The 25,662-nt window shown below is 36.7% G+C and overlaps 1 protein-coding gene across 3 annotated transcripts in view; it reads left to right on the top strand.

Moving 5' to 3' along the window:
* LOC135079808 (E3 ubiquitin-protein ligase Nedd-4) overlaps window positions 1-14,865 on the top strand; it is a 49,238-nt gene extending 34,373 nt beyond the window's left edge. For all 3 annotated transcript variants that reach the window (XM_063974418.1, XM_063974417.1, XM_063974419.1), the window contains 5 exons: window positions 3,645-3,751; window positions 4,046-4,179; window positions 11,135-11,363; window positions 13,495-13,664; window positions 14,610-14,865. In XM_063974418.1, coding sequence (XP_063830488.1) covers window positions 3,645-3,751; window positions 4,046-4,179; window positions 11,135-11,363; window positions 13,495-13,664; window positions 14,610-14,712 — 743 coding nt within the window. In that variant the 3' untranslated portion in view covers window positions 14,713-14,865. The remainder of the gene's footprint in view (window positions 1-3,644; window positions 3,752-4,045; window positions 4,180-11,134; window positions 11,364-13,494; window positions 13,665-14,609) is intronic.
* The last annotated feature ends 10,797 nt before the right edge of the window (window positions 14,866-25,662 follow it).

The following is a 25,662-nucleotide window of genomic DNA, read 5'->3' as shown; positions in this document are numbered from 1 at the left end:
GCGTTGACTTAGGAACCTGATCTGTTTTTTCGTTGGTTACTATGAACCTTATTTTTATAGTTATTTTATGATTTTTGAATGCATCGAAACTTTTAAATGGAGAATAAAATTGGCCTATTGACAGTCTCCGTATGGGAAATATCGATACCTCTGGGCTCAAAGGTCGTAAAGGACAAAGTACGACTTTTCAGGAGAAGCAAAAAACGTTTTTTTATTTTTTTATTCGACGATAACTTTTTTGTTTTTTGAGCTATTAAATTATGACTTATGAAGAAAGTGCTTAGAATTCACGACATTTTCCGAAGAGGTGTTGAAAAACTGGACTAGAGCTGTATTTACTGAGATAGATTTCCTTTACGCCCTCAAAATTACAATAAAAAGACCTTTACGCCCCTCAAATATTCGTACTAGGCAAGTTACTCAGGACGTAAGTCTATTTTTATTTCACAAAACTACCAAACTAAGGTAATAAATGTCAATTTACATAGTTTTGTAGGTTTTCATGGGTCGTAACGGGACACCCAGGTAAGGTATTATGAAAGGGTAAATTGATGATTTAGCTTAAATATTTAATATTTTATGGTATTTCATATGTAATATACCATTTCTTCACATATTTTTAATGAATTATGGTCTTTTAAATGAAATAAAATGATTTTCCGTAGCTTCATAATTTAATGCACACAATTTATGAAACTATTTAAGTAGAAGTTTTGATATCTTCGAACTAGAAGAAACTATTTCCGATATAAAAGCTAATTTAGAAAATAAATATTATGGTGCTTTTAAATAAAACTTCATAAATGTCTACTTTATAGGAAAAACCGAAACCAATTTAATTTTATTTATTTATTTAATCATTATTATTGTTTCGAAAAACTACAAATAGCGGATTTAATTCCATAGGGCAGTCTGTCCACCAGTTGACCTTATGATAATGCAGATAGAATAGAATTATTAAGGACAAACGAAAACCAAACAATATTAATTATTTATTATATTATTTAATAAGAATTTAGAATAATTATTATTCTTAATAAATTAAACATTATTAATTCATAGTAGCTTAAAATGATGTCATTGTATATTGTACCTGGTATAAAAGTAGAAAAGTTAGGTAAGTAAGATTACAAGTAGGAAGAATTTCATTCATAATACCGTTTTTAAAAGCCAATTATTTTTTGGGAATTTCGACAAACTAAATATACAGATCGATAGAGAATTAAATTCTGAGTAAAACTGTATAAATAACTCATTTTCGGTATTTTGTCCTTTACGACCTTTGAGCCCAGAGGTATCGATATTTTGTCAAAATGACAATTTTATTCTTGAGATAAAAGCTCAGATAAAAGATTATAAGTATGCAATAATACGTAATTCATAGTCTTTATTTCGCGCATATACCGACATACCTAAATAACGACATCTGATTGAGTTTATGAAAATGCCTCGAAAAAATGGTTCGATGAAATATGCGGCCATGAGAGCTTTGAAAATGAATGCAGTGATAAGTATCTATCTAACATTCCTTCACTAATTTGGAACGTGTCTTTTTCAATTATATACCTAGATTCTGTCCTTACGCAATTTATCTGACTAAAAGCTTGTTACGAGATTTAGGTAAGTTCTTGTAGATGTAACCTATTATTTACCTATTCGTGTTTTTTTTTAGATTTACTTTAAAATTAAGTTACGTTATGAATGTATTTTTGTTTACACAAGTAAATCTCGCGACGAGCTTTTAGTCATATAAATTGAGTAATGATAGAATCTTTATTTTTTATTCTATTCTTTTTAGAGCATACAAAACCTTGTTTTTTAAAGATTTTTTTTCTTTTAATTTTAATTTAAGCATTTTAGTATTTATGATGCGGAATTTACTACGGCGTAGTAGCATCGTTTTTCTCTAATGTAGCTCGTAATAATTCGAAGAATTCTTATTCCAGCTCCATCATCAGACCCTGTTTACATATAGAATTGAAGTAGGTACTCGTGATTTGTAAAGTAGTTTACCGTAACTTTACATAGTTAGTACCCTAATGTAAATAAATAAATACAAATCAAACGAGTCTCAACTCGATGGAGTCGTTTTATTCCGGAGTTCCTATGGGGTCACTGACTTTCCAGCTCTATCATCAGATCAGCTCCATGTCATCATAATATTGCATTGTCATCCGAATTGCATGTGTATCCGAAATTTTAACTCAATCGGTTGTCGTCAGGAAATGGGTCTAACTAATTCATAGTTTACACACAACATACATTGTAAGCTAAATAAAATAAAATAAAAAATATTATCCCATACAAAATGTTCATGGATTTGTAATTTTTGTTAAATATAAATACCTTACTATACGGTGCGCTAGTTTAGAACATTTCGGGCCATCACTTGCGCCTGTGTTGAATGACATCGACATCAAGGTTCATCAATTCAAGTTTAAAATAATAGGCAGTAATGTATGAAGAAAGAGACTTCTATTCTGTACCTACCTATGCCCGTGTAATTTTGATCGGTGTCAAATCGGAGTTTTCGTGCGGGGTGCGCGGGTGTTGTGCGAAGCGTGAAGGTCAAACGCTCAAGGTCATTGAGGACTCTAATCGCCTTAATTAAGGCTTTCACAGACCAAACGCGGGTCAGAAGCAGTGCGGGTCAGTTGCAGCGCGGCTGAGGCACACTGAAAGCAGCGCAGTTTCAAAGCAGTTGCAACGCGGGCGGTTGTCAAAAATTTAAATATTCGAAAACCGCTTTCAACGCGCTGCTACCGCCCTGCCTCCGATGTGTCATGCTAATATGGCCGCCATAGTAATACAACAGCGCGGGCCCGCGCTCGCGCCGCTTCTGTCCCGCACCCGCGCCGCCTCGTTTGTCGTTCGGCAGTTGCAGTGCGGCGCGGTTGGAGCGCGGGCCCGCGTTCAAATTTGGTGTGACACACTTCAAAGAGTTTCTTGTATTACAACTTGCGCGGGCCCGTATTCAAACTGCGCTGCTACTGCCCTGCGTTTGGTCTGCCCAAGGCTTTATGGCCTCGTGATAGGGGCCACTTTGCATGGACACTGCCCGCTGCAGATCAACCCTAACCAAAAACATTTTCATGTAAAATGTTGCCAAGGCGAGACCCTGTGGTTCACACCGTTAAAAAGTTTATAGATCTCACGTGGAGCCAAGCTTCTAACTATGTAGTTTCAACTCTACTTATCTTAACTTCACAAATTCTATACCTTACCCAAAATATGTGGCATGGCCTTTTCGCTATCTATCTGGGTAAGAAAATGTTTATCACCGTTCAATAGTTCTTGTAGTTACGAAATGGCTTATTTATTTATTTAAACACTTTATTGCACACGCATAAAAATTATCAGTACCAAAAGGCCTATGTACAAATCCTGCTATAATTTCACAATGAGGGCTATCGTTTTTATACTTAACAGTTGGCACCCCTGGCGATTGACAGGACCTTACTCTACAGTGGCGCCATCTTGATGAGTGCAAATGCGATAGTCCTCCTACCACTTTAGCGCTCACCAGTTGGCGCCACTGTCTTCGCTACTAGCAAGTGACAGGACCTTACTCTACAGTGGCGCTAACTGGTGAGCGCTAAAACGATAGCCCTCATTAGTTACGTTAATTTTGTTATTGTCGGCAGCATTCTTCATCCGTCCGTTCTACAAGATGATGTTGGGCAAGCAGATCGATCTCAACGACATGGAGTCCGTCGACCTCGAGTACTACAACTCGCTTATGTGGATCAAGGTACATTCATATTATCTTTATGGAAAATCTTATCATAAGAACCTTTTAAAGTAAGAAAAACGGGACTCAAATGCACACTTTTTACACTGAACGCGACAGTACATAAGTACTTGCTAGAGCTTGACGTTTCGGCTATGGTGTTACAGTCGTGCTCACAAGCAGGCTTCCTTCACTCAGTCTTATTATAGACCTTTGCACATAAAATATTAATTTAGCGTATTACCGGAAGTAATAGAAAAGGATTCATATACGTATTTTTAAGGGTCAAAATAACCAGCATTTCTATATTTCCAGGAAAACGATCCATCAGAACTGGACCTCACGTTCTCGGTAGACGAGGAGCAGTTCGGCAAGACCATCCAAAGAGACCTCAAGCCGGGAGGCGCGAATATTTCCGTAGATAACGAAAATAAGGATGAGTATATAAAGTAAGTGCAGCACTATGACTCTCATTTAATTTATTTACACAGGTTTCATACCTTATTACGTAATTAAATAGTTAAGTAACAATAAACACAATAACAACATCTTAAATACTAAAGAGAACACTGCTCACAAAAGGATTCTTCTTCTTCTTTTCGTGTCGACAGCAAACCTACACAGTGTCAGCCCAAAATTCCGCCACAAGAGTGGCGTTGTCAGTCAGTTGTTGTCACGATGACAAAAGGATTGGCAAGTTGACAATATTTTGTGCCAAGGGTTCGTAAATATGTCACAATGAGGGTAGTCATCCAGGAGTGCATTGAGGGCGGTGTGCATTCGGCAGAGTGGGGACTCAGCCATATAGAGGATATGATCAACATTTCCCATTCTAGCCAGACTGGTTGGAGAGTCCTGATGGTCGTATATTTGTCACTTAGTCGGCCGTCAGTTCTGCGTACTATGTGTCCTGCCCACTGCCACTTCAGCTTGCTAATCCTTCGGGCTATGTCAGCGACTTTAGTTCGTTTACGGATCTCCTCATTTCTGATTCGATCTCGTAAAGCAGTGTTTTTCAACCTTTTTCATGACGCGACCCCTCTAGCATGAAAAAAATTTTTGCGACCCCCAGACCGTTCACTTTTTTTTCATGCCTTTTACAAAGATGTTGTAGGGACCGAATTCTTCAACATTTATGCATATAAGACGTTTATAGGGAATTGTACAATTTAAAAGATTGTGTTGCTCTGAAAACAAAGATTTTATTTATTTTGTTAATTAGCACTAATATACAATGTAATTTCACTGTTCAACTTAAAACTATTAACCTCACCTGAAAACAAAGAAACGACATTCAAAGTTTATTATTTAAATTGTCAATTCCTTTTTAAAATCTTTACAATAAATTATTTCTTGCAAATCACGTTTATTTCCGATCTGACACATCAGTGTCATTTACGAAGCAAGTTTAATTTTATAATACTGACATTTTAGAAGATCGTGAATAATAAACAATAGTCGCGTTTACGAAGATAGTCAGTAATTAAGAAACTAGTTTCTTTACATCTCCGCCCCACGACAGAGAAAATTTTTGCTAAAATTTTCATTTACAATAAAGATTAATAAGCTAATACCTATGTTACTTAAACATTTATATATATATATTATGTATCTATTTTATACTTATTTACTTAGTTTTTGTTGGTATTGGTATAATCTTTGAAATGTGAAAGAGGTTTGATTCTGTCTTTTTATGTCCTGAATCAATTTTGTATAATGAATTTGATATTTTTTCGATTATTTTAAAGGGACCAATTTTTAGTTCATCTAATTTTTTTCTATTGAGTTTATTTCCATTTTCAACATATACCATATCTCCTATGTGAAAATCTATTTGTATTCTATTTTTATCGAATAATTGTTTATTATATGTATGGTTTATTTTTGAATTTTCCAATGCTATTTTCCTATCCCTAATCCATTCATCTTCAGATATATCTTTTTTTAGTTCTTCTGGCAGTAATGAAATATTTGTACCGTCCAAAATGTATTTTGGTGCAAAACCTGTAACTGTATGTTCCGTGTTGTTATAATTTTCCACACAAATGTGTGCAGCAGTAGTCCAAGCTAATTTATTTTTTCTTTCATTTATTTTACATCTTATCTTATTTACAAGTGTTTGATTTAGTCTTTCGTTTAGACCATTAGAAAAGGGAGTATTTACTGCAGTGAAGATCATTTGTATTGATTTTTCATTTAAAAAAGTTTTAAATTCCTTAGAATTGATTCCCGGGTATTGGTCAGAGAGTAGAAACATAATTGAATCTGAATCTGGTACACTATTAATTAATTTTATGAAATCATTAGCATTTTGAGTTTTAGACGTAACAATATAAGCATATCGTGAAAAGTGGTCTACAAGAAGATGTAAATATTTTTTTGTTGATCGTGACCCTCCAAAACCTCCAATCGTGTCTATTGAGACTATTTCAAAAGGTTTTGTGGCCGGACCTAATTGTGACATTAAACCATAATTTTTTTTTCCTCTTGATTTATTTTTAATACATATATCACAAGTTTTACAACATTCTGTTATATTTTTTGTTAAGTTATTTGCTGTATATGACGTACTAATTATGTTTTGCATTTGTTTTACACCTAGATGACACATATTCTCATGAACTTTTTTTATTAATTCTTTGCTGTATTTTTCTGTTAAAATTATTTTTTCCTGTTTTTTCCCTTTTTTGTAAAAGACATTATTTTTCAACACTAATTTTGTTTTATTATTTTGTATGTATTCATTATCTCCCTGATCTGTAATTATATCATTTAACGTTATCATATTTATAATTTTTAATTGTTCATCTGTATCCTCATTAGCATATAAAACTGGGTTCCTGCTTAAGCAATCTGCTTCTATATTTTCTTTCCCTGGTGCGTATTTAATTTTAAAATCATACTGTGACAAATAAAATGTTAATTCTCCTAATTCCTCATCTGTCCTCGACTTAATATTTAAATTTTCCAATGGTTTATGGTCTGAATATACAGTAAACGATTTACCTATTAGCCAATATTGCCAGTATCTAATGGCTTCTTTTATTGCTAAACATTCTAAATAAACTGCTTTCTTTTTCTTTTGTGTTTCATTTAGTTTTTTTGAAAAGTAAGCAACTGGTTTTTTATTTCCGTTCGGTTGTGTTTGTTTTAGCACTGCTCCAATACCATTTAAAGATGCGTCTGTATATATTTCAATTGGCAAATTTTGATCAAATATTTCTAATATAGGCTGTGAGCATAATAACTTTTTCACACTTTCAAATGATTGTTGACACTCTGCAGACCAAATAAATTTTTGATTTTTTCTTAGTAATTTATGTAGAGGTTCTAAAAGTATAGTACTATTTGGAATATATTCGTGGTAGAAGTTTACTTTTCCTAAAAATTGTCTGATATTTTTTTGTGATTTTGGTATTGGAAAATCTCTAATTGATATTAAATTATCTCTTATTGGGCGCACTGTATTGTTATGTATTATATGACCGAGGTATTTCACTGAATTTGAAGCAAATGTACATTTTGTAAATTTAAGTCTAAATCCCTCTGTTTTTATAGCATCTAATAATTGTGTAATATGTTCAATATGTTCTGAAAATGTTTTTGAAAATATTAAAATATCGTCTATGTAATTAACTGCAAAATCCGTGAGTTTATATCTCCTTAATATGTTACTAAGTATCCTTTGAAATATGGCTGGTGACGTCTTCAGACCGAAAGGTAAACACGTCCATTGAAAATGACCTTCTTGTGTCACAAACGCAGTTTTCTTTCTATCTTCAATTCTTAGCGGGATTGACCAAAATGCTGAGTTGATATCAAGTGTCGTAAAATATCTTGAGTTTCTTGTCTTTACTACTAGATCATCAATGACTGGAAATGGTTGAGCTTGTGGAACGACTATCTTATTCAGGTCTCTAAAGTCAATACATAATCTTGATTTTCTATTGTCTTCTTTTTTGAAAGCTAACGTTACTGGTGCTGCAAAAGGACTATAAGATTCTTCTATTAGCTTTTTGTCAAGAAGTTTTGCAACTTGTTCTTCTATTTCTTTTTTGTCCTCTACTGAACATCTATATGGCCTTTTGCTGCAGTATTTGTCCATTAGTAAATCAATGCGTGCTTCATATTTTTCTACTGTACCAATATCATATTTATCTTTTGCAAAGATTGATTTATATTTATCTATCAGTTTATGTATTTCTGCTTCTTGTTGTGTATTCAAATTTCCCATACTTATTTTGAAATCTTCTTCTTTTATATGTTCATTGAAATTCACCGAACCTGGGTTTTGGTATTCTTTATTTTCCTCTTTATCATTTCTAAATTCTTTTTCTTCTTTTATTTTCTCTTTCTTCTGTGTAATTTTCATATTCTCATCTTGAATCAATCGAAATTGCTGTATGAGATTTAATCCAATTAGGAAATCATATTTGAAATCTTCTCCGTCTATAATATAGACATCTGCATTATCTTCTATATCAAATATTTTTATTTTAATAGTTGTTAAGCCAATTGTCTTTTTAACACCATTAATCGTGATTAAACTATCTCTTTTTGAATCATCTTCTTCTTCTCCACTCCATCTTACTAATTTTGAGTTAATTATAGAAATATTTGAACCAGAATCATATATTCCGGATATTTCTAGTTGTGAATTTAATAATAGTTTAATTTTAATTAATGGTGTTACTACTCGTTTTTTTTTTCTTCATTACTTAGTTCCACATCTAATACTGTATTGTTTATGGTTCTACCACTATTTCTCTTTTGATTATATTCTTCTGTTTGTTTGAACCAGCATTTTTCTTCCGGATGAAATCGAGAACCTTTATTTAATTTTTCACTTATCTTGCATGGTTTTTTTTCATTCTCCATCTTTCCTTTATATTCATAATTATTCTTTTCGTATGTATTCTTCCTGTAGTTGTTGTTGTATTTCTTTTTAATCAATGATTCATGTTTCCCTATTTCATTATAAAGGTTTTCCGTTGTTTTAATAGTTTCTTTATCAATTTTGTCCATTACATAATCTGGTAATCCTATGACAATAAAAGTTATCAGGGTTTTCGTGTCAATGTTCTTATTGGCCTCTAATAATAGCCTTTCCTTTTTTGTAGCATATTCTAATAAAGATCCACTCTGATATTTAAAAATAAATGCGTATTTAATTTGAGACCAACCCTTATTACCATAAGTTTCACAAAAGGCATTCTTCCATTTTGCCCAGTCAGAATTCATACTCATCTTTATTAGCATACTGGCATACCAATCCAAACATTGTTTTTCTAGGAGGTGTTTAAGAATCCCAATTTTCTCTTCATCGTGTCGAATTTGGAATCTTTCACATTCACTCTCGAAATCATTTATCCATTGGTCAGCGCTGGATGATTTGTTTGAAAATTTTTCGATTACAAACCGTTCTGCGGTTTTTCCTAGGTTTTTATTTTCTGACATACTAGAATTTTTATATGAAGCATTTGCCTCTCCTGTGGTCTCATCCAAATATTGGTTCCCAAATTGCACATTTTCACCCTCATCTAGATATGTTTTTCTCAGTTCCGTATTAAGAGGGATCCATAAGGATCGTGTCTGATGTCTCTTTTTAAGCGTATTCTTAATTTTCGTAAATAATTCCGTAGTTAATATGACATTGTGCTTACTTGCTGGTTTTAACTCGTCTGGAATCTCGTAAACACGGCCGTCTGGTGTCTCGATAGAGGTTATGCAGATCACATTGGTTTTTCCATCTGCCGACCCTTGAACTTCAAATTTAAATCGTAGTTTCTCCATATTTATCTTATTTCTAACTATAAATGTCGTTTTATAAGACGTTTATAGGGAATTGTACAATTTAAAAGATTGTGTTGCTCTGAAAACAAAGATTTTATTTATTTTGTTAATTAGCACTAATATACAATGTAATTTCACTGTTCAACTTAAAACTATTAACCTCACCTGAAAACAAAGAAACGACATTCAAAGTTTATTATTTAAATTGTCAATTCCTTTTTAAAATCTTTACAATAAATTATTTCTTGCAAATCACGTTTATTTCCGATCTGACACATCAGTGTCATTTACGAAGCAAGTTTAATTTTATAATACTGACATTTTAGAAGATCGTGAATAATAAACAATAGTCGCGTGTACGAAGATAGTCAGTAATTAAGAAACTAGTTTCTTTACATGCATTTGCAAAATTAGATTTCGGATAAATCTAGCTTTTAAACTTCTCTGGATTTTTTACTGAGGTAGTTTTTACGACCTCTCGCGACCCCCCTATAGAGGCTTCGCGACCCACAGGTTGAAAAACACTGTCGTAAAGAAACACCGGCCGTTTGGTGTAGTGGTTCAGAACGGACTACTATGCCGAGAGGTCCCGGGTTCGATTCCCGGCCGGGCAGAAATTGAAATGATGAATTTTAATTTCTGTGACGGGTCTGGGTGTGACTATGTATAATATTTATGTATTTAAAAAAAAAAGTATATAAGTAGTATATCCGTTAAGCTAGCACCCATAACACAAGCATTAAGTTGCTTACTTTGGGGCTCGCTGGCGCTGTGTGAAATTGTCCAAAGATTTATTATTTATAGCCCGACCAGGAACATAAAAACCCTCGCCATGTTGCGGAAAACTAATGGTACTAATTTCTATTAATGGCAACAGTAACTGAAAACTTTATTGACATGTCATCTTGCATGTCAGTCTATTGCTGTCAAAGTGTAAACAAACTTTATTTTAAATGTGCGCAATTGATTTTGTGAATTAAATTGCTAAAATCTTTTTATAGTCGTGAAAGAAAAGTGGTTCACAATGTGTTAAAGTATTTGTCTAAGAGAAATACTAAGGGTTCGGTCAATATTTTCATTGAATAATGTGTCCGACAAAGGTTGTCAAATTGAGTGACATGTTTATCGTATAGTACAGTCCACTATGAAAATTAGCTGTGGTTTGTTTCAACTACCTATTTTAAAATTTTTTGTCACTTTCGTGTTGAATTTTATGGAATTGGGAAAGAAGTACCGAGTTTGAAGCGTTCATGAGCAGACATTGCAGTTGAATATTCAAGTTCTGAATTTGATTATTGATGAATAATAAAATAAATCCTACCAGCTCGATTTATGGTTTCATTTAATTTATTTAAACCAGGTTACCTATAATAATATTTTTTCGTTAATTTATGAAATATCAAATTAGCCCGTAATCCTGAATCCTAAATACATAAAGTTAGCCTATTAATTTAACACAGGTACGACTGTACTCAGTGTTGCATTATCAAATGCAATTGACGCGCCTCTATGCCAGGGTTTTTATGTTCCTGGTCAGGCTATATTATTATTATTACCGAGCATAGCCCTCTCCACAGCACGCTGCATTGCTAACGCAAAACTTGTCTCCAGACTAGTGATCCAGTGGCGCTTCGTGAGCCGCGTTCAGGAGCAGATGTTCGCGTTCCTGGAGGGTCTGGGCGCGCTGGTGCCGCTGCCGCTGCTGAAGATCTTCGACGAGCACGAGCTGGAGCTGCTGCTGTGCGGCATCCAGCACATAGACGTGCGCGACTGGCGCGCCAACACGCTCTACAAGGGCGACTACCACGCCAACCACCTTGTCGTGCAGTGGTTCTGGCGGGTGAGTGCAAAGTTGTCCTCGATTACCACTCATTTCAATCAAGCGACCAGGAATGAACACTGTTAGGGGGCGTCCATTAATTACGTGAGACTTTTAGAAAAATCTCACTTAATCTCACGTGGGGGAGAGGGGGGGTGTCGAGAAATATCACGTATTTTTTTTCCACAACAAACAGAATAAATCCTCCGTCTGCATTTGTGAACACAGGCCCAGTTTTTAGATCCGCAGTTTGCTGCCAATGCTTAAGAGCGTTTACGCCGTTTGGCGCAAAAACAGTACTTTTTCAACTCGTTACAATCATTAACCAGTAATACTACAAATACGTTATAGGCATAAATAGTTAGGCAATTTCGTCGTCTAAATAGTTAATTGAGAAAATATTGCGATTAGTTTAGTATTTAAGAATTCTATCAAGATAAGTCCACACAGGTTTTGTAAATTTCCACTTTAGCGTCAGTTTACAAGCTGAAATTTATATAAAAATACTGTGAAAACGATTTAACAAACATTTATATCCTATAGCATAGATCCTTGGGCAAATAGTTATCTGAGAAAATTTTTAGATTTAAACATTTTACAATAAGAAATCACAAATTAAAAGAACGTAAAATACCCAAAAATCAAAGTGATTTTTTCACCAATATTCTTCCTTTATTCAACATAAAAATAGCTTAATATAATAAAACAACATCTTCTTTAAAATATTTACTTTGAAACGATATTTAATTCATTGTTATTGTTTTGCTATAAACATTTGAAAACTATTAAAAAGCGCCGCGCGCGAATCATTTCCAATGATGCCCCTTGAAACGCCGCGCATCGCGTAAACGCTCTTAAGGCTTCGGCAAACCAAACGCGGGGCAGTAGCAGCGCAGTTTGAATGCGGGCCCGCGCAAGTTGTAATACAAGAAACTCTTTGAAGTGTGTCACACCAAATTTGAACGCGGGCCCGCGCTCCAACCGCGCCGCACTGCAACTGCCGAACGACAAACGAGGCGGCGCGGGAGCGGGACAGAAGCGGCGCGAGCGCGGGCCCGCGCTGTTGTATTACTATGGCGGCCATATTAGCATGACACACCGGACGCAGGGCGGTAGCAGCGCGTTGAAAGCGGTTTTCGAATATTGAATTTTTTAACAACCGCCCGCGTTGCAACTGCTTTGAAACTGCGCTGCCTTCAGTGTGCCTACTGCCGCGCTGCAACTGACCCGCACTGCTTTTGACCCGCGTTTGGTCTGTGGAAGCCTTTAGGTATAGAATAGAATAGAATAAAGCCCGGTCGCCGAGCACGTAGAATTTCGTCCAATGACCCCAAGTTACCCATGCTTTTCGCTCGCGCGTAATATATTGCTGTCGCGACTGTGCGACTGGCACCCGCAGTGAGTGTGCGAGCGCGACAGCAACATAATTACGCGCGAGCGATAAGGATGGGTAGCTTGAAGTCATTGGACAAAATTCTACGTGCTCGCAGGCCAGACTATACCAAAATTACAATATATTACAGTTTACTAGTTGGGGACTTATTAAGTTTGATGTGTGACTTATTTGTAACTTAACTTACCCATGAAAACCTTGATTTCCTTTCTCATACACTCGTTTCAACCAAGTGTGATCCACTGTTGGACAAGGGCGTTCCCCAAGAAAACAACGCACGTAAATGATCGGTCCTGTGCTGCTCGCATCCAAGTGTTTCCCACGCCGTCCACTTGTACACCGAGTGTGAGACCTACCTACACCACGTTTTCCTATCCGTGGTTCCCATGCGAGAACCTTTCTACCGCAACACCTATTAGTTCTACGAGCTTTTAATCCGTCCACTGCGATTTAAGGTGGGCAAATCTGCGGATTATCTCATCATCTTTTTCTCGTCAACTCTTTCAACCTTATTGATGACTAGCGTTCGCCCGCGACTTCGTACGCGTGGATCCTGTTTTACCCCCTTAGTGGTGGAGTTTCGTAAAATCTTAGTGAGCACCTGCGTTCTAAAAGGAACCCCCATGCAATATTTTAGATTCCTAGCACTTGTAGTTTCTGAGATTTCTTGATGTCAGTGACCTTTCGCTTTTATAAAATTTAATATAGATGAATGAATGAACTTACAAAAGCCATGTTTTAACTTTAACTTATCTCCAGGTGGTGCTGTCATTCTCTAACGAGATGCGCTCGCGCCTGCTACAGTTCGTAACAGGCACGTCTCGAGTGCCGATGAACGGCTTCAAGGAGCTGTACGGCTCCAACGGCCCGCAGCTCTTCACCATCGAGAAGTGGGGCAGCCCTGACAACTACCCTCGCGCGCACACCTGGTAAGTAATAGAGACGAGCCCGTTTTCACCATCAATCCCTAATTTGAAAATTATAAATAACTTGAAAAAATTGGGTTCAATTCCCGCCTTAGGCAGTTCGATTTTTTCAAGTTATTTATAATTTTCAAATTAGTTTGAGATGCGACTCTTAACGCTAAAAATTAAATCCCTAATTTTTAAGTGACCCCTATGGTAACAAATCACAGGAATTTTGTTTGCACAGGGGTCACTTAAAAACTAGGGATTGATGGTGAAAACGGGCATAAGTTTCTTGCGCTGCTTCTTCTCTGGCCCATTTATTGTCCTGAAGCAGTGTTAGAATTAATACTGGGACGTGTAAAAGTACTTTTTAAAAGCCTACTTGCATAAATAAATGAGTTTTTATGAGACTGAGAGGCTGGTGTCTCCAGATAGTCTACGATAACAAGATCCCGGTCAACTCGACTCAGACAACTCGACTCAGACAACTCGACCTTATGACAAGTCGATCCTCTCCCACCCCCGACATTTCGATCCTCGTCAACTGTCCGGATCGAATTGAGAGTTGAGTTGTAGCTCCCAGCATGTGACGGAAACCAGGTCACCTAAGTTACAGCTGGAAACACATTGACGACCATACAATCGCTTATGGTAGTTTCGGACGAATATTGATGTTGAGCGTATCGGGCTTACTATTTACGTATTCAACAGGTGGAGATGGAAATGTATGAAACCAACGCTCCGTTCGGTTAAAATTCGTCTTAGTAGAAATGGACCCTAACGCGATATCTTAAGTCAGCGACGAGTACGATCAAACCGATAGTACCCCTTATGATAGTATGCTTATGTGCCAGATTGCGGCGCTTCGCGAAGGTGTCTTTACTTGTTGTGACATAGGACACTGGGTGATAGATCTCAGATTCTCTCTGATTGTTCTACTATTTTAATCGCATCTCTCCTTTCCAGCTTCAACCGCATAGACTTACCACCGTACGAGAGCTACCAGCAACTCCGAGAGAAACTCATCAAGGCCATCGAGGGCTCGCAGGGCTTCGCGGGCGTCGACTGAACCCCTCTCACACACACACGTGTCTCCGCCACACTGTGCAGTGGACACAAGCCTCCGTGTGCGTGCGCGGACCGGACTTTATGCAGCTGACGCAATGTGCCTCTTATTGTATGGGAATACGAGTTGTTGCTTGCTCACACCGATCATATCTATAGTCTGGTCCGTGGACGTAGAATTTTGTCCAATGACCCCAAGCTACCCATCCTTATCGCCCGCGCGTAATTATGTTGCTATCGCGCTCGCACACTCACTGAGGGTGCCAGTCGCACAGTCGTGACAGCAATATAATTACTCGCGAGCGATAATGATGGGTAGCTAGGGGTCATTGGACAAAATTCTGCGTGCTCACGGACCGGGCTTTATACATCTAAACTACCGCTGTGTGACCATTCTCAATCAAACCTACAAAACTGTACGATGTTGAGAACAGAAAACAAAAGGCAAATTCTGTGCTATAGTCTGTTTTTATTTCGAGTAATAACTGACTTTGAGCGGTCTTTCAATGATTCGTATTGGTTGGTTTTAAGGTTATATGTCAGTTACTAACCTCGAATTAAAAACTAGACTATACAATAAATTATGTATGTTGTTATTTGGCAAACGAGTATAGAAGTCGACACAGCATTTGCTAGTTCTTCATAACTAAAACTTCCTATAAATACGCTTTTACAGTAGAATTTGCTGGTGTTAGTAGAAGCTACGCCACATCCATACACAGAAGTGTTAACTACTATGACTATGAATACGACGGTAGACAACGAAAAGGCAATATCAATTTGGAATGAGTGAAGTGTTTGTGAGTGAATGAATGTAAACTGAACTTGTGATAGTACCATTTTAATGTTACTGTGAATAAAATCTGAGTTAATCTTTGCTACATAAATTGAGCTGTCAATAAAACTCGAGTGTAATAAATACACAGCGTGATGAACTGGACTACTATACTACGGTTATTCATGACTGATGATGATGATTTACTGTTTTATACTTTTTGGTCAATCAGGCTATCTACCGACCATAATTTTTGTCTGGAAAAGCTTCAGTTCACTAGATTTTATTATCATTAGTCAACTTGTGAAGTCAGGTTTAAAAATAAATATTTTAATTGCAATAAATTTGCATTTGTTGAATAAAAGAATAACATTCATGTGGGATCTTGTGAACGAAATATGAACACTTGACTTTGGAAAATATCGTCTTTTATTTGAAAAACCACACGCTCGTCTTTGCAGTAAAAATCAGAGTCTCGCCATCTTAGATTATTTGAATTTATATCCATTCATTCCATTCTTTCATTCATTCAAACCTTTCACTCACTCATCAACGTTCCGTTTCCCACATTCGGCCATCCTGCTCGCTGACTGCGAGTTTTAGAGTTCGAAAGATATAAGCAATATATTTTCATTATTATGATCAGTTTGACAAGCTAAGTAGATTCTCGCTAGCAACGCAACTACCATGGGATGTATTAAGGTAACCCTGTATGTGAGAAAGCATAAAAAATTGCCACCTCTTTTAAATCACCCTGAATTTTCAAGTACAAATAATCAATCAAAATTAAGTAAAGCTTACGAAGTCAGTATGTCTGTTAAAACTTGAAAACTGATATAAAACAAAGAAAATATGTAAAAATATTTAGATAGACATTCAATTTAATAATTTTTCATGAGTGCGGTGAATGCTCAAGTGTGTGATTGAGTAGCGTTGTAGTATCGAGTGCCTATACTTTACGAGTACCTACGTACGAGTACTTTCGTAGTATCATTACTAGTTTATTCCTTGCTATGCAATGTTGAAGGTATGTCTGTGTTTGATAAGAACGAAAGAGAAAAAAACATCTGTTTCGGTATAAAACAAGTTCATTAAAATAAGAAACAAATTCATACAGCAAATAATATGTCCTACACTAGGTAGATTGATAGCCCGTATTCACAAACATTACTATGAGGTCTCACAGTGCCCGTGGACGCACAGGGTGACACACGAACCAATCACAGACCTCTATTCAACGCTGTGCGTTTGATTTGCTGCTTCACTTAAGCAAGCATCGTTTGTGAATACGGGCTTGATAGTGCCTGGTATACGATCATCAACCGGTCACGTAATTATGACTTTCTTCAATGGATTTTAAATAAATTAAGAGGACAGCCTCTTCCATTGAAGACTCCAGTGACTGTCACTTTTGAAAAAAATGATATGAATCTTGACATACATCCGAATTAATAAAAAAAAGTGTTCACAACTCACAGACAAGAAATATAGGAAAAATTGTATGTAAATGTACGAGGACATTAAATGAACACAACTTTTCAGACATATTGCATCGTTAGTCGGCTAGCTTCACTATTTGCCATAATAAATTAGATAATCCTTATGTATACTTGTTTTTTATTGCTGAATGAAGGTAGAAAAAGTACAATGAAAATAATATGTTTGTGGCAGAAATTATAAGGATTTATACTTCAGTCTAACAACAAAATATTCGTCAGACTTATTTGAACTAAATGTGAAAGAACCCTTAGTGTTAGTTTCAAATAAATCAGTTCATAGGCCCGTATTATCAAATGAATCCCAAAAGTCGATCCAAACCCGATTGGTTGTGGCCAATCACAGGTTGCATATTCTTGCTGAAAGATTTCAACTCTAACTTTGATGGCGTTTTATAATATAGGCCTTAGATTGACTCAACGAAATAGATACAAACTGCTTCCTATTGTGTGAAACTTATGAATTTATCATGAACTTATGAATTGGTGTCATTTTAAATTAGACAATAAATATCGAGAAGTGTGACTAGTGTTCCTACCCCGACCCGCTAGCTAAACCACATTTTCTTAGTCCGATTGTGTGTGAAAGAGATATTTGAACTGTTGCCTTTAGATCAAGTTTGTTCAAGTCTAGTTCTCGTAAATCTTGATGTAATAATTTGAATGAATTGTAATTTTAATATCATTAGTTGATGATATACTTTTTATGATGTGCCTTTAGAACAAATAATTATTGTGTAGCTTTGCACAGACAGTCAAAGACTGCGGAGGTCGTCATTCTGTAGGGTTTGTCTGTTTGTGTTAGGTTTCAAAGGACATTGCCAGCTTTTTGTCGGGGTATGATAATAGTGTTCCTCAAAATTAGGACTCCTTGGTTATTTAATTTTAATACGTCATTATTTGTCTATTAAACTATGTTCTAAACCTTGGAATTGAATTCGATAGCTTTTATTATGTCATCTAGACCGTCTAGAAATTCTCCTAATCTTTCTAATCATCAAGGAGTCCTAACTCAGGCCGTATCCTGGCAGTGTCCTTTGTAAGATTTGTCTACGACATTTCTTAACTCATAAATTCATGTTTTCTTTAAGCAATTTTAGTGTGTAAACGGCGACGTAAGGTCCACTTTGTACGCTAGGACTATTGTTATCTATTGCCATTTCACGGTGAAGAAGCGTGTTTATTGTAATGTAGCTCGACATCATCAGATGTGCCTGATACTGATAGGTCTGACACCAAGATACGGCCAATGAGGGCTATCGTTTTTATACTTAACAGTTGGCACCCCTGGCGATTGACAGGACCTTACTCTACAGTGGCGCCATCTTGATGAGTGCAATTGCGATAGTCCTCCTACCACTTTAGCGCTCACCAGTTGGTGCCACTGTCTTCGCTACTAGCAAGTGACAGGACCTTACTCTACAGTGGCGCCATCTTGATGAGTGCAATTGCGATAGTCCTCCTACCACTTTAGCGCTCACCAGTTGGTGCCACTGTCTTCGCTACTAGCAAGTGACAGGACCTTACTCTACAGTGGCGCCATCTTGATGAGTGCAATTGCGATAGTCCTCCTACCACTTTAGCGCTCACCAGTTGGTGCCACTGTCTTCGCTACTAGCAAGTGACAGGACCTTACTCTACAGTGGCGCCATCTTGATGAGTGCAATTGCGATAGTCCTCCTACCACTTTAGCGCTCACCAGTTGGTGCCACTGTCTTCGCTACTAGCAAGTGACAGGACCTTACTCTACAGTGGCGCCATCTTGATGAGTGCAATTGCGATAGTCCTCCTACCACTTTAGCGCTCACCAGTTGGTGCCACTGTCTTCGCTACTAGCAAGTGACAGGACCTTACTCTACAGTGGCGCCATCTTGATGAGTGCAATTGCGATAGTCCTCCTACCACTTTAGCGCTCACCAGTTGGTGCCACTGTCTTCGCTACTAGCAAGTGACAGGACCTTACTCTACAGTGGCGCCATCTTGATGAGTGCAATTGCGATAGTCCTCCTACCACTTTAGCGCTCACCAGTTGGTGCCACTGTCTTCGCTACTAGCAAGTGACAGGACCTTACTCTACAGTGGCGCCATCTTGATGAGTGCAATTGCGATAGTCCTCCTACCACTTTAGCGCTCACCAGTTGGTGCCACTGTCTTCGCTACTAGCAAGTGACAGGACCTTACTCTACAGTGGCGCCATCTTGATGAGTGCAATTGCGATAGTCCTCCTACCACTTTAGCGCTCACCAGTTGGTGCCACTGTCTTCGCTACTAGCAAGTGACAGGACCTTACTCTACAGTGGCGCCATCTTGATGAGTGCAATTGCGATAGTCCTCCTACCACTTTAGCGCTCACCAGTTGGTGCCACTGTCTTCGCTACTAGCAAGTGACAGGACCTTACTCTACAGTGGCGCCATCTTGATGAGTGCAATTGCGATAGTCCTCCTACCACTTTAGCGCTCACCAGTTGGTGCCACTGTCTTCGCTACTAGCAAGTGACAGGACCTTACTCTACAGTGGCGCCATCTTGATGAGTGCAATTGCGATAGTCCTCCTACCACTTTAGCGCTCACCAGTTGGTGCCACTGTCTTCGCTACTAGCAAGTGACAGGACCTTACTCTACAGTGGCGCCATCTTGATGAGTGCAATTGCGATAGTCCTCCTACCACTTTAGCGCTCACCAGTTGGTGCCACTGTCTTCGCTACTAGCAAGTGACAGGACCTTACTCTACAGTGGCGCCATCTTGATGAGTGCAATTGCGATAGTCCTCCTACCACTTTAGCGCTCACCAGTTGGTGCCACTGTCTTCGCTACTAGCAAGTGACAGGACCTTACTCTACAGTGGCGCCATCTTGATGAGTGCAATTGCGATAGTCCTCCTACCACTTTAGCGCTCACCAGTTGGTGCCACTGTCTTCGCTACTAGCAAGTGACAGGACCTTACTCTACAGTGGCGCCATCTTGATGAGTGCAATTGCGATAGTCCTCCTACCACTTTAGCGCTCACCAGTTGGTGCCACTGTCTTCGCTACTAGCAAGTGACAGGACCTTACTCTACAGTGGCGCCATCTTGATGAGTGCAATTGCGATAGTCCTCCTACCACTTTAGCGCTCACCAGTTGGTGCCACTGTCTTCGCTACTAGCAAGTGACAGGACCTTACTCTACAGTGGCGCTAAGGGGGCGTCCATAAATTACGTGAGACTTTTAGGGGGGGGAGGGGGTCAACGAAAACCTCACTAAATCTCACGTGGGGGAGAGGGGGGGTCTCGGAAAATATCACGTAATTTTTCCCGCAAGAAATAGAGTAAAATTGCCAGAAAACTGAGTTATTGAAGTAAAAAAAAATGATTTTTTTTATGATGATAATGACAATTTGTTCTAAACCGTCTAATAAAATTAAACTAAAAATGCCTACATCTGCATTTGTGAACACTAAAGATGAAATGTCGAAATTAAGAAAATTCGAAGTTAAAAAAAACGTCATCGGCATCGCTATTGCTTAATAAAAAAATGGCCAAGTGCGTGTCGTGCCACGCGCAGTGTAGGGTTCTGTAGTTGTCTGTCGTTACCACAATATATTTCAGAAGCAAGCAATTAGGTACTTCATCTAAAGTCACTTTTCATATTTTCTTCTAAGGAATTTTTACTGGTTAAGAAATTGTATAATACATGAGTCAAATGACTATTACACTTAAACTAAGTAATGTATCTTAACCGTTATAGTTTTCCTTGAAAAAATTCATCCCCACTTTACATGCAGGGGCGCTACCCTAGAAAAATTTTTTTTTTTTTCAAAATTTTATTTTACCGTTTTGTCGGCGTGATTAATATTACCTTCACAAAATTACAGCTCCCCAGTGCCAATAGTTTTCAAGCGAAACCTCGGACAGACAGACAGACATATCGAAACCATAAGGGTTCCTTGTCTCCTGACACGGAACCCTAAAAAATGACATTACATACGTATGAAAATATTAAGGCCCGGTTTTTTGATTCGTAGTTAAAATAACAAATTGTTAAATTTTGCTACTAATGGTTAAATATTAACAAAATGTTAACTGATAGTTAAAAAATGTACTAGAAGTCAAGCTAACCATTGTTCGAAAAACATTTTTTTCTGATATTTAACCACTTGTCATTTGACATCTGTCAAATTTGACTATTGGTTAATTTAACTACGAATCAAAAAACCGGGCCTAAGTATTCGTAGTTAAAGTAACCAATAGTCAAATTTGACAGATGTCAAATGACAAGTGGTTAAATAACAGAAAAAAATTTTTTTATAACAATGTTTAACTATTAGTTTACATTTTATTAATATTTAACCATTAGTAGCAAAATTTAACAATTAGTTATTTTAACTATGAATCAAAAAACTGGTCCTAGGTTGAAGCAATTGCTTGTCTTACTAAACGACGGGAAGCTACGGAACCCTGCACTGCGCGTGGCACGACACTGGGTTACTGATTTTTTCATATAAATCTAATAGACTCGAAGCATAGACATTGCAAAATAGGCATTTTATTAAATATCACGTGAGATTAGGGGGGTGGGGGAGGGGGTCAGGCAAAATCTCACCAAATCTCACAAAGGGGGGCGGGGGGGTTGAAAAATGGCCAAAATTGTCTCACGTAATTTATGGACGCCCCCTAACTGGTGAGCGCTAAAACGATAGCCCTCATTTCTTTCAGTCCGCCAAATCTTAAGTCAGATTGGATGGTTTTGTACGTTGAAGATGCATCAAATGTATTAAACATTATTATTTAATTTATTCCACGTATTATTTGCTCTTTGGTAATTTTAAATCAAGTGATGTAGCTGACATTTTCGAAAATTCTTTTCGTTATAATTTTTAATTTAATGAATTGTAATTTAAAGAGTTGTTTCGTCAGTGTGTTATTATTATGATTATATATTTTTTAAATTTTGCGTCCTGTATACTTTAATGATCAGTCTGCTTTTGCTTAGTATAAAAATGATATTTTCGTATTCAACGCATTGTATATAAATATTAGTATAAGGTGTAAAAAATTGCTAAATTAGGTTATAAAATTAAGATTGTTTTCCATGAAATGGAACAAAAATAAAAGAAATTATATTATTACGACGTGGAGCAATTATTTACACCCTGTATTTATTTACTTTTAACTTATACGAAGTCAATAAGATACGTTTATAAAAGGTTTACTTAATTATTTTGTAGTTATTTTTAGTTTGTACGCGGCGTATTTTAGTTTTAACTATGAGAGTGTTACTTTCATAAAGTTGGTACTATGGAATTGCGATACATAACGTAAATAATTGCTATGGAGTTATTGTCGGTGCTCTTATAGAAACAGTTGTAGTTTTCTACTATCATGTGGGTTATAAGAACTGATGTCACAATCCTGTTCATACTGCATGAACCGCCTTAGGCGTCAGACCAACGGTATAACATGCCTTTCGAAGCATAGAACCATTTCTATTTGGACCCTCCCACTTGGACCTAGAACAGTTGTAGTAAAAATATACGGAACACCTTCGCCAAAATAAGTCTTCGCACATTAAATGTCACACTTTAGATGTTTATATCGCTACAGAAGGCCAAAAGAAAGTGTCGATCGCCTTCGCTTCGATCGAGGAAGCAAGTTATCTCCGAATATGAACGTAAGATGTGCTTTACGCAAATGTCGACCTTGCCGCGATGGTCACTAAACATCCATCATCATGTAGAAAAACAATGTGGAAATACTGCATACAAATTGCACATAGCTAGGGTATTCATACACTCGGTGTGATAATACAAACTAGGTACTCCTTCATAGGAAATAGTTTAATTAACTGGTATTTTCGATTTCAAGTAATCATGTACAGTGGGCCACAGTTCCAGCTACCCATTTCTGTGTTTTTCTCTCGCTCACCAAATGGTGTTTCATTGCGATAGAACGAGACGACATGATCGAAAATGGGTATCTAGCTAGAACTGTGGCCCAACTGGCCCATAGTAAGAATGAACATATTAATAATTTCAAATCTAATTAGAAAGGATGATAATTACATTTTAAATAAATAATTATCTAGGAATTACAATGGAATCACAAGCTGTTGATTACCAAGTCATAGCATTTTACTAAAACTAGTATTGACCTTTCAAATAAGCCTACTGAACTCCATGCTCTACTGTGGTCTTTTGTTGACATACAACTCAATTTGGCGCGCGTAATTATGGAGAAATTGCGAACTCGAGATATTACCTACTCGGGTGACCTTTGCCGATTCCTTATCGGTTATTTAACTAAGCGATCGTCAATTTCATTGTTAAGAGCCACTTAATGTTGGAGTTGTTTTAACTGACAATATAATCGAAACAAAAACTGTTAAGGCTGGAGCAGTTTTTTGTCCAAGAAAAGTTCCCCAGTTCCCACCTATAGATATAGGTACCTACACGATACCTCGATTAACCATTCCATACAAAATCATGTTATAACGTCCTAGTAACCCATACATCAAATTCACTTAGTGCTTACTCAAGTTGTGTATGTAATTTCATAGTACCCGTTATGAATTCGTAACTTGCAATAAAATAGGTGTCATTCAATTAGTTTTATCAAGTGCTGTTTGAACACGACAAGAAAAAATTAAGGCTCGAGCACACTAGGCAACCAAATTATTTTATTTCTCACCTGTGTATTAAGCCTTTATGAGGCAGTGGCGATATAGTTCCCACCACATTCGAACCTTACTGATATGGTTTAAAGGTCAAAAATTTATGCCTAAAGGGTATTTCCCACTGGAAGTGATAATAAATGTCAATGTATAAGTTTTACTTCCTCGACACGTGACATGTTGATTTACTGATTTCCGATTGCCATATTATGACGCGGGCATTATAAATAATGGCTCATCCAACCGAATTATCTTCGAAATACTATAGTTGTCGTGTCAACTTGCAAATTATTTCCATTAAAGCAATTATATGTCGATTATACTATAAAGAGAATAAAGATGGATCACGCCTGTCCGCATCTATACGTGAGTGGCATTTTTGATATACTCATTGCATATTTAATTTCCACTTCATTTTATAAGCTTCACTGGTTTTTGAGTATTCATAAGGTTAACTCGTGAAGAGTAGCATTTATATATTTTATTTAAGAAAGTAATCATATTAGTCAAAAAGTCAGTGATCATTCGGTTCTTTTATAATGGATTCATATTATTTTCATTTAAATGAAGTTTGGTCAAAGTCCGATTCCTTTTATTTGATTCATTAATTTGATTTGACTTAAACTTTTTGTTTAATGTTTTAGCCATTTCCAAACGACTGACAGTAGATGCGGACGAGTGTAGAACGCCCCTAAATGCATCGTGCCTCAAGCGGTCCTGTGCCACACAGGCTGGGGGTCCACTCTGCACTACGATATCTAGACAAGCAAAAAAGAAAAAGGGTACGGAAAGATAGAGTAAGAGTAGGTTTTACTCCGTACGTAGATAGCGTTCGATACGAATATTGTCATGATAAATATCGTTTTCCAGAATGGGCCTCTTGTATACTATATTATAGATAGTTGTATTCACGTTAAACATTTAGTTCGACCGGCGAGGGACATTTATTTGAACAATGTTTGATGTTGTTGCATTAACTTAAGTATATTTTATTATTACTATTGTATAATTATTATCCTGTAAATAGATTATTGAAACGAAAACTTCATGCAAATTAAAAGTTATTAATCATGATTTACGTGTTTTGTTTTTCGTTATTATTACCTATCTTATTTATTAGAGATATTCTGAGTGTTCAGTGTTATTTTTTGTTTAATTAAATGAAAACTAATATTTCTTTTCCTACAACAATCTGAGTCAGAATATTTATTAACTTTTAATGTAATTTATTGGGTACCCACGTGTTACTCGTAAAGTAGGCACGTTCACCGAATGCGTAAGTTCCGAATTATAAGTGAAATATGTAAATATTTATAGATTAGTACTTCGTAAGTCGTCAACCGAGTTCTCTACCAGCTAACCTTGACGATGAGCTGATCCGAAGTAAGTACCTATTCTATACTAGTTTCTGCCCGCGATTTGTCGCGGCTCTCAGAGAAAAGAATTGCGTATTCTGCGATTAAAAACGTCTTGCCAAAAGCATTTTTCATTTTCATATCCTTAGAATGCTGGCGCATTATCACAGAACTGAATTTCAGGTCCGTTCACCCTTTATGATCTAACTAAAGAAATTACATTCCCGCCTTAGGCATTTTCTATTTTTTCGGTTATTTATAAAGTAATTACAGTATGTACTGACTGAGTTTCTTGGGCTGCTTCATGTCAAGGGCAAGGCGTAAAAGCCAAATAGACAATAGCAGAAAATACTTAAATTACACAAGTAAACACGATTTTTGAGTCTGAGTTCTGTGGTGCTGATTTTGATTAATTTTGTCTAACTAAACTAGGAAAAAATACTTTTATCTAATAAAGTTTGCTTTTGTAGCAACTAGAACGAAATTTCAAATTTCTTAAATCTAATAAATTCTAATTCAATCGAATGCGAAAGCAAGAGATATAACTTTAATTAATGTGTTAATCACTTTTATTTACAAAGAACAATCAAGATAAACGTCAAAATACTTAAAATGAAACAGAAAGAAGCTTTAAAAATGAAGATTTTTTGTTTTTCTTCTGTATATGTAGGAACTTTCACG

Source organism: Ostrinia nubilalis, chromosome 17 (assembly GCF_963855985.1).
Source record: "Ostrinia nubilalis chromosome 17, ilOstNubi1.1, whole genome shotgun sequence".
Lineage (NCBI taxonomy): Eukaryota > Metazoa > Arthropoda > Insecta > Lepidoptera > Crambidae > Ostrinia > Ostrinia nubilalis.
This window is presented reverse-complemented; position numbering and strand designations above follow the sequence as displayed.